We start from the raw sequence: 13,122 nt of genomic DNA, 5'->3' as shown, positions 1-13,122 counted from the left end.
CTTAGATTACACACAGGTGGACTTTATTTAACTAATTATGTGACTTCTGAAGGTAATTGGTTGCACCAGATCTTATTTAGAGGCTTAGTAGCAAAGGGGGTGAATACATATGCACGCACCACTTTTCTGTTATTTATTTTTTATAATTTTTTGAAACAAGTTATTTTTTTCATTTCACTTCACCAATTTGGACTATTTTGTGTATGTCCATTACATGAAATCCAAATAAAAATCCATTTTAATTCCAGGTTGTAAGGCAACAAAATAGGAAAAATGCCAAGGGGGTCAATACTTTTGCAAGCCACTGTGCGTAAATTGGTTACAGGGTAATTAGAAAGTAAGTTTACCACATCAACACATGGTGCTAGTCATCCTGTACTTTAAGGGCTGGTTTCACAGATCCAGATTAGTGCTAATCTTAGACTACCCAATGTTAATTTAGGTAAAGTAGTCCAAGACTAGTGCTAATCGGGTCTGTGAAACCAGCTGTGAATATATTTGAGTGTTAAATGCACTGAAATAAAAAGAGCTCCCCCTTTTATAATAGTGTAGACAGGAGCAGTAATTTAGAAACTGCTATTTGTGTTTTGCCTTATAATGGGAAAGCAAGTGCTGGTCAAATATCGTTATCCGGCGAATGTGAACCATGACCACACCACCTTCTAGCTGGTTCCACAGTATAAAGGACCTCCCTGTAATAAGTAACTGCTGTATTGACTCTTTGAATTCATACAGGTTATTGAGACAATACTGCTGGTAAGAAATTGGACAGAAAGAACTTACTGTTAATTATTTCTGTTTTACACAAAAGGCAACCATGAATATGTCATTCTAACCCTTCATTTTATGACCTACATTAATTGAGGCTGAAAACTGTTAATTATGTGTTTACACTGGATCCTGTTTTTTTTTTTTTTTTTTTTTTTCTTTCTGTGTAAATACAATGTAAATGAATATTGATATGTGAATGTAATTTCCAGTTTGATATTTGGCAGGAAAGTAATACACAGAGTTTCACGTGCTGAATGCCAGTTCTGTCATAATGGTCTTTACACTGGATACATTTAAACTCTTAACTCGGCTAAAATGATTGTTCAAATTGTAAACCTTTTAAAATTAACATTACTTGGCCAAAGAATGGTTTTCTTACACTGAAAAGAAGCCCCTGCTGAGCTAAAGTAAAATAACTGAGGGAGAGATCATTTCTGATGACATAAGACAAGAACCAAACCAAGTTTCCTCTGTTTTTTTGCTTGTTTTTTTACACTACAAAGGACTGGATTTTTGTTTTTATAAAAATCATGATTTACAATGTAAATATGTGTGTTTTATTCTCACTGGAAATTCAAATAGGACAATTCAAAAGTGAACATGTCTTTTTGTTGTTATTGTCATATTGCTGTTGTCTGTATTGATTTACTAATAGTAAATAGTTTTTTTTTTTTTTTTTTTTTTTTTTTTTTAATAGTATGGAAGCCTTTGCAATAAAGATTTCAAATTGAGCAAGCATTGCATTGTATCTGATTTATGTTTCCTAGAGTTACCTGTAAATCAGAAAATACATGTACAGACCCTGGTTGTCAGTGGGATTTGAAGTTGATGGTAACGCTGCAAAATTAGTTCTGATGGCCAAGTTCCTACTGTGTTGATTTTTATATCATAACACGTGCATGTCTCTTGGGGTAGAGGAACAGAAAGTAATTGGAAACAGATTATTTCTGACTCGCCGTACCGTTCCAGAAATTTGTGCATTAAAACATTTAACAACTAGGTAAAAATAAAGCGCTGGTTAATAACATTTTAATTGTACACAAAATGTAGTCTTGATGTTTCTATGTTTTTTTTTTTTTTTTTTTTTTTTTTCTGTGATTTTCAGCATCGAATATTGAAAACATTTATTTCAAATAATCATTTATTTAACGACTGTTGAAGACTTTAAAACCGACGATACGTATTTACAGAATAAGTAACACCAACCAAAACAGTAAATTCTCGCAACCGACTTAAAGCAAAAACAGTTGATAAACGAGGCTCTGTCACTTGTCAGCTAAGACAATTGATGTATGCACATATTACGCAAAATAGCAATTTAGGGTTAAAGCGATTAACTTGTTGAAAAAAAAATAAAGCTGATTTGCTGTTGAATGCAACAAAAACTACAAGCCTGTTACAACATTATTACTATTGTTATTCTCAAATGGGATTTGTTTAAATGACGTAAAATATTCAATGATTACAGTATACACGCAAAAGACGACTCCATAGGGTTATACGGCTTCTGTTGAAGCTGTAGGTGTCAGGATAGTCACGCTGCAATAACAATGCCAGTAAAATCAAAAGAAAGCAGCTCAGGCACACGCCTCTGCACACGCCTCGTTTACCTCGATGCAAAGCAGCACCGTGAAGTTAAAAATCAAACTGGCTCAAAGTAATTTATATTTACCAGACAAGTTAAGAAAAGTCATCAAACTGCTGTCAAAAGAAGAGCCTGATCGTGAAGGTGAGTTCAGTTAATCGGTTTTTAGTGAGGAATACAAATCTCTTACTGGTTTGTAACGCCATTTCAAATAGATTATTAGAATTATTGCATTTTATTGAATTTATTATTTATTTGTTGATTTAAATTTCTTTAAATCATCAGAAATTTATTTCAGGCAATACGTTTCTATTTGAGTTGTTGTTGAATACTGAAAGCCAGTATGGAAATGAAAAATGAGTATACTTTTAAAACATTTTTTTTAACGTATCTGCAAAAATGATTATTTTTCATTTAGCCTCTAGGATTATCAGATTATAGAATTCCTGTAGATTCCACGTGATCCCAAATGCTGAAGATGGTTTTTGAACTATCATATGCATTATCGCGGCGCTTTGGTGTTAAACTACTCTTACCTGGCCCACCCGAACATCAAATCAGGTTAATTTAAATAATAATGCAAATATAAAACGAACGCTGGCTGTTCCCTGTGGTATTTTAAAAGGGTCTCGTCAGTATTGGATCTGTCCGCTATGGGATGAAAGGTGGGTGTATAAAACAAACAGGACGTTTTGTGTGTTTTTATTTAAGATGCTAATGCATTTTCTCTAATAACATTGTCGGGTTTACACAGTTTTTGTTTTTGTTTAATGGTCTCCTAAAACACATCTCAAGGTTATTGCTGAAAAAAGATAACAGTATTTGGGATTTGAGAAAGTCCGTTTTGCTACATGGAGTTGCTTCTTTGTGTTATGTATAATATAACTGGTATATCCCATAAGTTATTTAGTTCTAAAATTTGTTGAATCTCTAAACTGAGGAAATCGTTTTATATACATGAACTGTAATATGTATGAATAATGGCCAATGCAAAACACTCATTAGTAACATTTGTCCTTGCAGCACGTGTTACTCATACCCATAGCACATTATATATAAAGAATCACGATAATATTTTATGATACTGGGCAGCAAACTGTTAATAAGGGAGCAATCCCATCGATGGTAATTGCTTTTGTTTCCACAGTATTTGTAAGAAAAAGCATTGAATTTCTGAAACTTGTATGACCACCCAAATGAAAGCCAAGTGCATCCCATAAATTAAAATGGCTCCCTCAAAACAAAGAGAACTCCACCCATTTTTGAAAGGGTAAGCCTTCTGCACAATTAGAATGTGTTGGGATATTTAAATTGCCTGCAAGTTGAGTATCCATCTTGAATACTTCACTTGTCTGTTTAAGAATTTATAATATAAGTGAATAAGGGCATTATAAAATGACAACACACAATATTTCTGTTACTATTACCCTGGTAATAATGCTCCATACAGCTGCTCTACACATTACAACACCCGAATTGCTTTCTTAGAAGGTAATCCTCTGAGTCAAGTATTGCATGATGCAAGATAGTAGAAATTGTATTGAGAAATAGTAAATGTTAAAGTGTGATTGATTTATTTTTGGTGGTGAACAATCCACACCTTAAAAATGTGCAAGATTCCTCTGCTAGTGTAAGAAACACTGACTTATTTGAATTCCTCTGAGTAGGAGGAATGTCTGGTTGTAAAACACCACTCTGAGTTTAACCAGACAAAAGCTGGGATGTGTATCATGTTTGGGGAGCAAGAAACAAACCAAAATGCAACTGAAACCAACTGCAGCTATCATTGCCTTAGAAATACAGTGTTTGTGGGGGCTCCCGAGTGGTACGTTCGACAAAGGCACCCCGCGCGGAGTGTGGGATGCGCCCCATAGCCTAGATGTCGCCAATTCGAGTCCAGGCTATTCCACTGCCGACCGCGGACGGGAGCTCCCAGGGTGTCCTTGGCTCACTGCGCACCAGTGACCCCTGTGGTCTGGCCAGGCACCTGCAGGCTGGGCTGGTGTTGATATTGTGTCCATATATCACAGATACACCTTGAAAGATAACTTTATCTGCTTTGCTTTACAGACAGCAGCGCAAAAGACATGGAGGCTTGTATTTCACCATGACTTCTTTATGTTTTTGGAGTGGAGGTGTTGCTAAAAGATGGTGCTAAATGTTTTCGTGTTGTTAGCATCATTTTCATTTAAAATTGGTTGAGGCTTGTCTTTAAAAAGCTGTGGAAAAAACAATTCTGCAATATTTTTTTCTTTCAGCGACATTGCATGAACACGTCAGAGTAATTGTTGTTTGTAATGTTTCTATCAGTGATTGCTAAGGACCGAGGCTATAGTGAAAAATAAAATGGTGTTTGAACGAATGACAAAACATATTTTAAAAAACAAGGTTTATTAACCTCCAAGCCAGGTATGTTCCTAGTAGATAATTTAAATAACACCACCATCATGTGTAGTGAAAAAGATTAAGCTGACAAATGTTTTTTTATTAAAAAACACTTTATATGCAAGAAAGGTATACCTCCAATACAATCATATAAGCACGAGATTTAAACTGGCTTCGGACAAGGCCTCAGTGCAGCTCAGTGCATATGTTTGTATTAGAAAGCACGGATATCCATGGAGTCAGTTTGAAAGAGATGAAAACTTTACTATTTTGGGTATTTATACCTTTGTAAACAGCTGTTGACTCCACTCCCATTTGTCTTACTTCTGTCCAATGATAGGGGTTTCCACTCTATCATTGCATATTCCCTCTGGCGTTTAGCTCAGACACCCATCTGTGACTTTGAGTCATGCTAGGCTATACAAAACTGCACGTAGCTGGTTTTGCCAATGGGAAATGAAAGAACTCTAAACTTACACAATACTGTATAGAACCTTAATATAAAAGCATATTAAAGCAACTGAATTAGTAAGCACATTAAAATGACTATAAAAACACATTCACACAATTTAAACAAAGATTAAAAAGAACTTAACTATAAAAGACACACATATACAATGTAAAACTTTCAATTAATAACATCATTAATACCTCATGCAGAAATCCATCACTACACATGGGGTTGGGGATAGAGTAAGGCCATTTTAATGATCCACTATGGACACCAAGCATGTTTCTACTTGGGATCCTAACATATAGAGTGGTACAGTAGTAAAAAGTATTGGCACCCTCCCTTAAGATTATATGCAGTGTGTATGGTGTCTCTTATTGTTAAGATGTATTACTATAACTATAAAATCACACAAATGAAGATCATATTCTCTACTGCTATTAAACATATTTTTTTAATTTATTTTTTACTTTAGATCTGTGAATGGGACAAACTGATTTATAACACCTTTTCAATGCAAAATGCTCTAGTTCACATTTATATGATTGCAGGTTATGAGACGTAAATCTATCTATTACAGACATACATTTCTTCTTCAAAACGATTGTGTTTATAGTTAACTATAGCTGATAGGACCTATCAGGTTTGGCTTTGAATCGAGTTCAAGTCACAAATGAATCTAAGTTAAGAATCACTAGGTCCGTGTCACAAAATGTAATAATGTGTTTTACGCAGCAGGTGAACCAGCTTTACTCCTGGTGTGATGAGTCAGTGAAATGCTGTGCTGTTACTCCTTTTGGGGGGGGGGGTCTCGCTGGATCCATTGTTTAGTTTTAGGCTAACATACACATAGGAAACTCAGCATATGTGGTTGGTTTTAGACTAGAGGTACTTCTGCAGTTTAAACAAGCACAAGAAGGTACAGTACTACCACATAAACAATAAGGTGTTAAAAGCTTTTATAGTCATCCACTGACTTGGCAGTCTTTTTTCTCCCCGGTGTTAGGCAGTTTTTTTTTCTTTATCATTTTATTGTTAGGTTTACAGGTGTCCACAAACAAAGCATCATCGGCATTACAGTCTTTTAGTTTACAGGATTTATAATACATCTAACCCATATACAGGCACCTCCAAAATTATTGGCACCCTTGATAAAGATGAGCAAAAAAAAGCTGTATAAAATAAACAACACAGGTAATGAGCTATATTGTAATTTTCCAACATGTGGAATATATTGTACTTTATTAACGATTCAAGGGAATCAACCAAAATTACACATTTCTCAAATTATAATTTATTTCCAAAAACATCAAGAGTCACAATTATTGGCATCCTTATTTGTGGCTCCCAGGTGGCCCAGGAGAATCTGGTTTTCATCCCTGTGTCAGCTATTGAATGGCCCATCCTGGGAAATCCCGGTTCGCCTGGATCATCTTAGACAGACGAGAGTCACACTTTGGCACCCGGAGCCGGTCAGGCCCCAGCTGTGGGTCTGGCCCCTGAAAGGGGCCGCTGGTCAGCTTTAGGGCTCTCAGACGCGGTCGTGGGTACTGTGCAGTACCCACGACTAGATCACACTATGCCTATAAGTGGAAATGTTTTCAAAATTGGTGCCATACTAACGGTCAAGATCCAATCTCCTGTCTCATGTTTACCATCTTGCACTTTCTGCAAGATCTGCTTGAGGCTGGTAGTTCACCTTCCACACTGAAGGTTTACCTAGCGGCTATTTCTGAGTGCCATGCCCCTATTGACTGCATTTTTTGGCTACCCGGTTTCTCCGAGGCGCTCGGTGATTGCGCCCTCCTAGGAGGGCTACTCTCCCCGAATGGAGCTTTGCGGTTGTACTGGAGGCTATCACGCAGGCCCCGTTTGAGCCTATATTCTCCATCGAGTTGAAGCATCTGTCCATGAAGACAGCCTTCCTCTTGGCTATCACCTCCGCAAAGCGGGTTAGTGAGCCGCAGGCGGTGTCTGTGCATGGCTCCTGTATGCATATTTGGGATGATAGTAGCAGAGTGTCACTGCATGCAAACCCTGCTTTTCTCCCCAAGGTGGTTACAGCCTTCCATGTGAATCAGTCCATGGAACCTCCACTGTTTGCAACGGAAGAGGAAAATAAGTTGAACCTTCTCTGCCCAGTTCGGGCATTTAGATATTATGTAGATAGGACGAGAGCGCTGCGTCAGTCTGACCAGCTCTTCGTCTGCCATGGAACATGGTCCCTGGGACAGCCCCTCTCCAAGCATCGGCTGTCACATTGGATTGCGGAAACAGTGTCGACTGCGTATGATGGTGCTGGCTTACCCGAGCCTGGGCGGATAGCTGCACACTCCACGATAGGTGTGGCTACGTCATGGGCCCTCTTCCGAGGTGCCTCCATGACTGAAATTTGTGATGAGGCTAGCTGGGCTACCCAGCATACTTTGCCAGGTTCTACCGCCTGAATGTGGTAGATCCCTCATTGCCCTCTGTCACGCTCACGCTGCTGACCTTGGTCAGGCAGGACTTAGCATCCATCATATGCTGCCGTTCTTTCCTCCCTCGTGATGGCTCTGGTACACATTTCCCGTAACAATGTTTGGTGGCCATCTTCGAATTGAAAGGGAACGTTACTTCGGTTGACATCACGGTTTCTTTGCGAAAGAGAACGATCCTCCCCTGCGTGACGGTAAAGTACCCTCGGGAGGCGGGTTCGAGGGGGTCACTGATGGGAGGGGACCTATCGGCAGCTTTGATAGCAAGAGCTCAGTGACACCTACCAATAGGCAGGAGTGTTTTCTATGCTTTTTTTATAGGACTATATATATTTGTCATGGAAGTGGCCTTTCAGCATTATTACTTGACACATTGAGATTTTTTTTTAAAATTTTTGTTACAGAATGTTTAAAATATATTTTAATATTCATATATTGATACCCTTTACCTCTAAGGGATATGGATTGTAATTGTACCAGCAGTTCAATCAACCTAATATATTCCAGACAGATTCTGAAGTGCTCCACATTTTAATATTTGGCCTATCAGGCTAACGCTGGCAGCCCATACAGTATGTGCTTGAAATTGAAAAACGTTAGACCTGTTAGAAACTGCTGTTAGAACCTCTGTGCGATGGAACATACTGAAGTACCCACACAGTGCTCTTCTTTAAAAAAAGAAAAAAAAAATGTTTACATTTGTTTTGCCTGTTTTATTTTAGATTTATTTTTACTGTTTCAAATGTAAACACAGAGTTAACAAAATATACATATTGAAACATAAATTTAGCTTCTGTGTTTTGTTTTCCCTTTTAAATTTAAATTTGACCAAGTTCCTGTGGCTTTTTGTAAAGATCTGTATGACTGTAGTCCAAAAACTGGTTCTTTTTTGTCCAAACGTATGAACTTCCTGTGTATATAGCTCTGTCTACACCTCATATGCATAATTATTGGCATGAAACAAAAAATCCCTTACCTCAAAGGTGGAGGATGTGAGTACAAAAAATGAGGTTCTGTTTTAGGTATAAAGGAAGTGGTTTAACTGTTACACAGGGCACTTTATCAGTTGAAAGACCAGAATTTTCCATTCTAGTCTTTTGTTTGATGTTATTGTACTGTTATAACACTGTAATATAAATGTGTTTGTTTTTTTATATATATATTTGTATGTAAATTCTGCTTTAATGTTCAATCCAAGCAAACAATTAATATTCATATATTTGTTTTAATGGTTGGCTGAACTATTCATCAGTTATAATATATAGTTATAAATCTGAATATAGAAAGCTGAAGACTAATGGTTTCAGGGTCTAGTTTAAAAAATTGGTTATGTGTTGTTGCAAAAAACAAGCATATTAACATCTTTTGTTGCCACATCAAAGTTTTGGAAACAGCCAAATATTTCTGCCAATTTATATATTTCTTATACAGTCAAAATATTTTTGGATGTCTCCACAGTAGTTCAATGCTTGAAACTAGGCTGAGCATCACAAGTTTGATATTACTTAAGGGGAGTAAGTGTTGACCTGAAATTTAAGATGTCTTCAGTAGAATACTACAATAATATTTTGTGAGGTACAACTCAAATGCATTTTCATTTTTCTAAACTTTGTCCATATTCCTTTCTCTTAATGGCAATCTGTACCAACAGGAACTTTCACCGACTCCAACTATGTGTACATTGTTTTTACTATTGTTTATACATTGATGTCACCACTTCAATTCTCATAAATGCCTGTCTCTTACTCTGTGTTAGTTAAGATAATAGTTAGCTGTTGTTATATACAAGTTACACATTTCTTAAGCCTAATTAGGCCATTCACTTTAAAATAATCTTGTTTTTTCTTGCATGTTTATTGTCACGGTTCAGGTTTTTACATACTCTTTTATTTATATATTTGCTCTGCACACACTCTTAAACTTGGAGGAGATGTTTAGGAAGACAGAGATGTTTTAAACTCCTAGTGGTTTCTGTTTGAGCACTAGATGAGCTGCGTGTCCGTACAACCTTTAATTAATCAAGAAAATTACACAGACTCGTTTATTGTGAAGTTTTACGAATCAGAGCAGTGTTAGTACTCTTCTCGGTTTATTAAATGCTTTAAAAATGGAATTGGTTGGTAGCGCAGACCACCGTAAATATAGCAGCAGTTCTAAGACTTTGTTTGTTGATTCAGTTATTCTGTTTTCATCACTTTAGAATACTTGCTTTTAAATCAGAGACCGTCTTTAAATCAGACTCACTCCTTTCTTTAAATAAGAGACTTGGCTGTAAGTCTACTCTTTTAACTGGTTACCCTGTACACAAATAAAAGTATTTTTTGTTTGTCCATTACAAGGTTTTTATTATTTTTCTACTTTAAACATATACACTAACAGAACATGTATATATTTATTTCAAAGTATATTTTTTCCATTTTTACTCAGCTCAGCAGCTTTCTCCAGAAAGGTAGCTACCAAGGTCTGCCACCTAAATCAAAGAGTGGCCTACTTCTGGTAAGGGTCTGCCAAGAGCTGGTCAGCCCGAACTTTCTCTGCATGCTTTTCACAGCCTGTACATAACAGCTGCTTAATATTTTCTACCAAATATACAGGTATATTTGAAACCGAGTACATACATTTTTACTATGATTATTGACTAAGAGTGTATCACATTATTCCAATCAATACATGTTCGTTTAGATCATCCAGTTCATGTCTAACAAATCAGCACGTTCCCAGCAGGATTCGAACTCTGCGCCAGGCTCAGCTCGGACTGGTTTTGCAAATACCACAACAGGTCTTACACAGATCTGCTAATAATACTACTAGTTGTATATTCTTTAAAACACATCACAGTCATTACAATATTTGTTGCAGTTTCACAAATGTTCAATTTGTTTCCCAAAGATCAGCCTGATTCCAGTAGCTGTGACAATCTTGGGTCAGTTTCTGCTCTCAGTGAGTCAGTTTCTGCTCACAGGTGTGGGTGATTAAAAGCCTGAAACCTACAAAAACTTAAATCTTGTTAGCTGGGCTCCCATCTCTACATTCTCATTCCCATTGTCAGTAGGCAAACACATTTTAACTGAATCTGGGTCCATCAAAGAACCGCACACCCTTGCAACCAAGGCCTTCCATGCAAAAGGATTTAATGACTTATAGCACAAAAGGGACGTGCCAGAACCATCTGTGACATTATGCTTCCCAAAGACTTGCTTTCAAATGAAATAAACTTTCTCTCTTTCTCTTCAACAGACCCTTCTCTGGATAGTTTGTAAAGGAAGAGTTTTGAAACATATTTGCAAGCTTGAGCTGTAGCTCCACGCCCACTCTTCAATACTAGGCCCCCGACAGATGCAGTCTCCTAATATGTCAAATGAAAGCAACATTAACTGTGATATTGATCACAACATTCACCAGTATTTGTTTCCTGGGGTATATATTATTGTTCTGGCAATAGGGCTGCCCGCAAACATCTTTTCCTTGCATCACGGCTGGCAGCAATGGAAAAACAAGAACGAGCTTGGAATCTACTTGATCAACTTGACAGTGTCCGATTTGCTATACCTGGCTTCGTTGCCTTTGTGGCTGCAGTACATCTTTCTGGGTGATGACTGGAAGCACCAGGAGTGGCTATGCAAAGTTTGTGGATTTCTCCTCTACGAGAACATCTATATCAGCATTGGTTTCATGTGCTGCATCTCTGTTGACAGGTACATAGCTGTGGTATACCCCTTCCAGTTCCACTGGTTGAGAAGCACGAGAGCAGCTGTGCTGGTAAGCGTTTTCATCTGGCTCAAAGAGATCGGGGTCAGCATTAGTTTCTTTATAAACAAGGAACTAGGCCAAGACCAAAACAACCACTCCATTTGCTTTGAGCATTACCCCATGAGAGACTGGGAGCGCAAGGTGAATTACTACCGCTTTTTCATTGGATACCTGTTCCCCTTATGCATCCTCACAATTTCTTACTTCAGAGTCCTGAGGGCAGTTGCTAAGAGCACTGGCACTCTGACCTCGCAGAAAGTCCACATCAGAAGTTTAGTTTCCGGCACAATTTTGATTTTCTTGCTTTGCTTCTCTCCGTATCACTTTTTTTTGTTGGTCCGGACCATTTTGGAGCAAGAGTGCTCATTTGTTAAAAAGATCTTTAACTTCTACCACGCCTCCCTTCTGTTGACCAGCTTCAACTGTAGCGCTGACCCAATGCTGTATTGCTTTGCCAGCGAGAACAACCAGAAAAGGGTACTGAGGATGAAAAACTATTGCATGCAGCTTCTCTGTTATAAAAAGGCAGAGAATATGGACTCGACAGAAAATAACATACCAGATCAGAATGGATCTGTTTTGGTATTCCTACCAGTTAAAGAAGATGCTTACGGAGGTTCAGCAGATCTTAAGTTTTAAATTTGCTGAACAAAACAGGGACAAGCTACTTGTGAGAAAGAGCATCTTTATACCCAGGAACAGGAAAGCACTCCCTGAACGTGAGGGACGTTGCCCATGCTAACGGGTTTCTGAAAAAAAAAACTCTTGCTTTAAATTTTAATTTTAAGCTTCGACACTTATATCTAATATATATATATATATTATATATATATATATATAATATATATATATATATATATATATATATTTATATATATATAATTTATATTAAATATCAGTCATGAGTACACTGCCCATGTAATATGACATGCTGACTGAGGTCACTGCACGAGACTTATGTTCAGGAGTCACAGTGATCTTCAAGACTTAAAAAGTCTATACAACCTCATTTGCCTTGATGTCACATATCCTTGAGAAAATCTGAGAGACCAAAAGACATGCTGATCACTACCTGTGCTTTTCTATTTTTTTTTTTAATAATGTTAATAAAACACAATTAATATATTGTTTTTATAAAAGAACAAGAGTCTAAAGGCACTGTATGTTGTTGAGTATACTGTTTAGGGGTGTCAAACTTAATTTAGCAAGGGATATGTTTATTTCATAGAGTATTTTATTTTGTTACTTTTGTTTTTATTCATATTTGGGGGTTTGGGAGGAACCTCGCAGCATGCCGTATATCTCGCAGGTATTACATAAAACTGTGTTGCTTCTCACTGCAGTCCCTTTCCCAGCTGTTGATGCAATGCAAGCTACATCCCATGAAAAGAAAAACAAATCTAATGAAATTCAGATACTTCAAATCCTGCCATCCATGGTTTATTGTATTCTGCTTGATTGTTTTCCAGATAATGGTTGAATGCATAAAAATGCAACTTAATTGCATACAGCTGTTTGACCAGAAGAAAACAGTGTATTGGTGCAAAAAACATGTAGAAACATTAGTTTGATATCTTCCAACAAAATCTTGATAGTGGTTATTTCCTACTTGCACAAAAATAACTGCTTCTAGCTTAAAAGTACAAATGTGTGAGAAGAACAGTTATATACTGTTGCTATCATTGTATTTGTACTGCAGAAAC

At 37.2% G+C, this 13,122-nt stretch overlaps 1 protein-coding gene across 1 annotated transcript; it reads left to right on the top strand.

Annotated features, from left to right (window-relative positions):
• Positions 1-2,329: 2,329 nt before the first annotated feature.
• On the top strand, positions 2,330-12,132 carry LOC121329851 (ovarian cancer G-protein coupled receptor 1-like). Its single transcript, XM_041275764.1, has 2 exons — positions 2,330-2,500; positions 10,907-12,132. Exon 2 carries the CDS (start codon positions 11,006-11,008, stop codon positions 12,056-12,058), a length of 1,053 nt encoding a protein of 350 aa, XP_041131698.1. The 5' UTR covers positions 2,330-2,500; positions 10,907-11,005; the 3' UTR covers positions 12,059-12,132.
• Positions 12,133-13,122: the final 990 nt, after the last annotated feature.

This window comes from Polyodon spathula, chromosome 17 (assembly GCF_017654505.1).
Source record: "Polyodon spathula isolate WHYD16114869_AA chromosome 17, ASM1765450v1, whole genome shotgun sequence".
NCBI lineage: Eukaryota > Metazoa > Chordata > Actinopteri > Acipenseriformes > Polyodontidae > Polyodon > Polyodon spathula.
The sequence above is the reverse complement of the archived record's forward strand: the minus strand, read 5'-3'. Positions and strand labels throughout refer to the sequence as shown.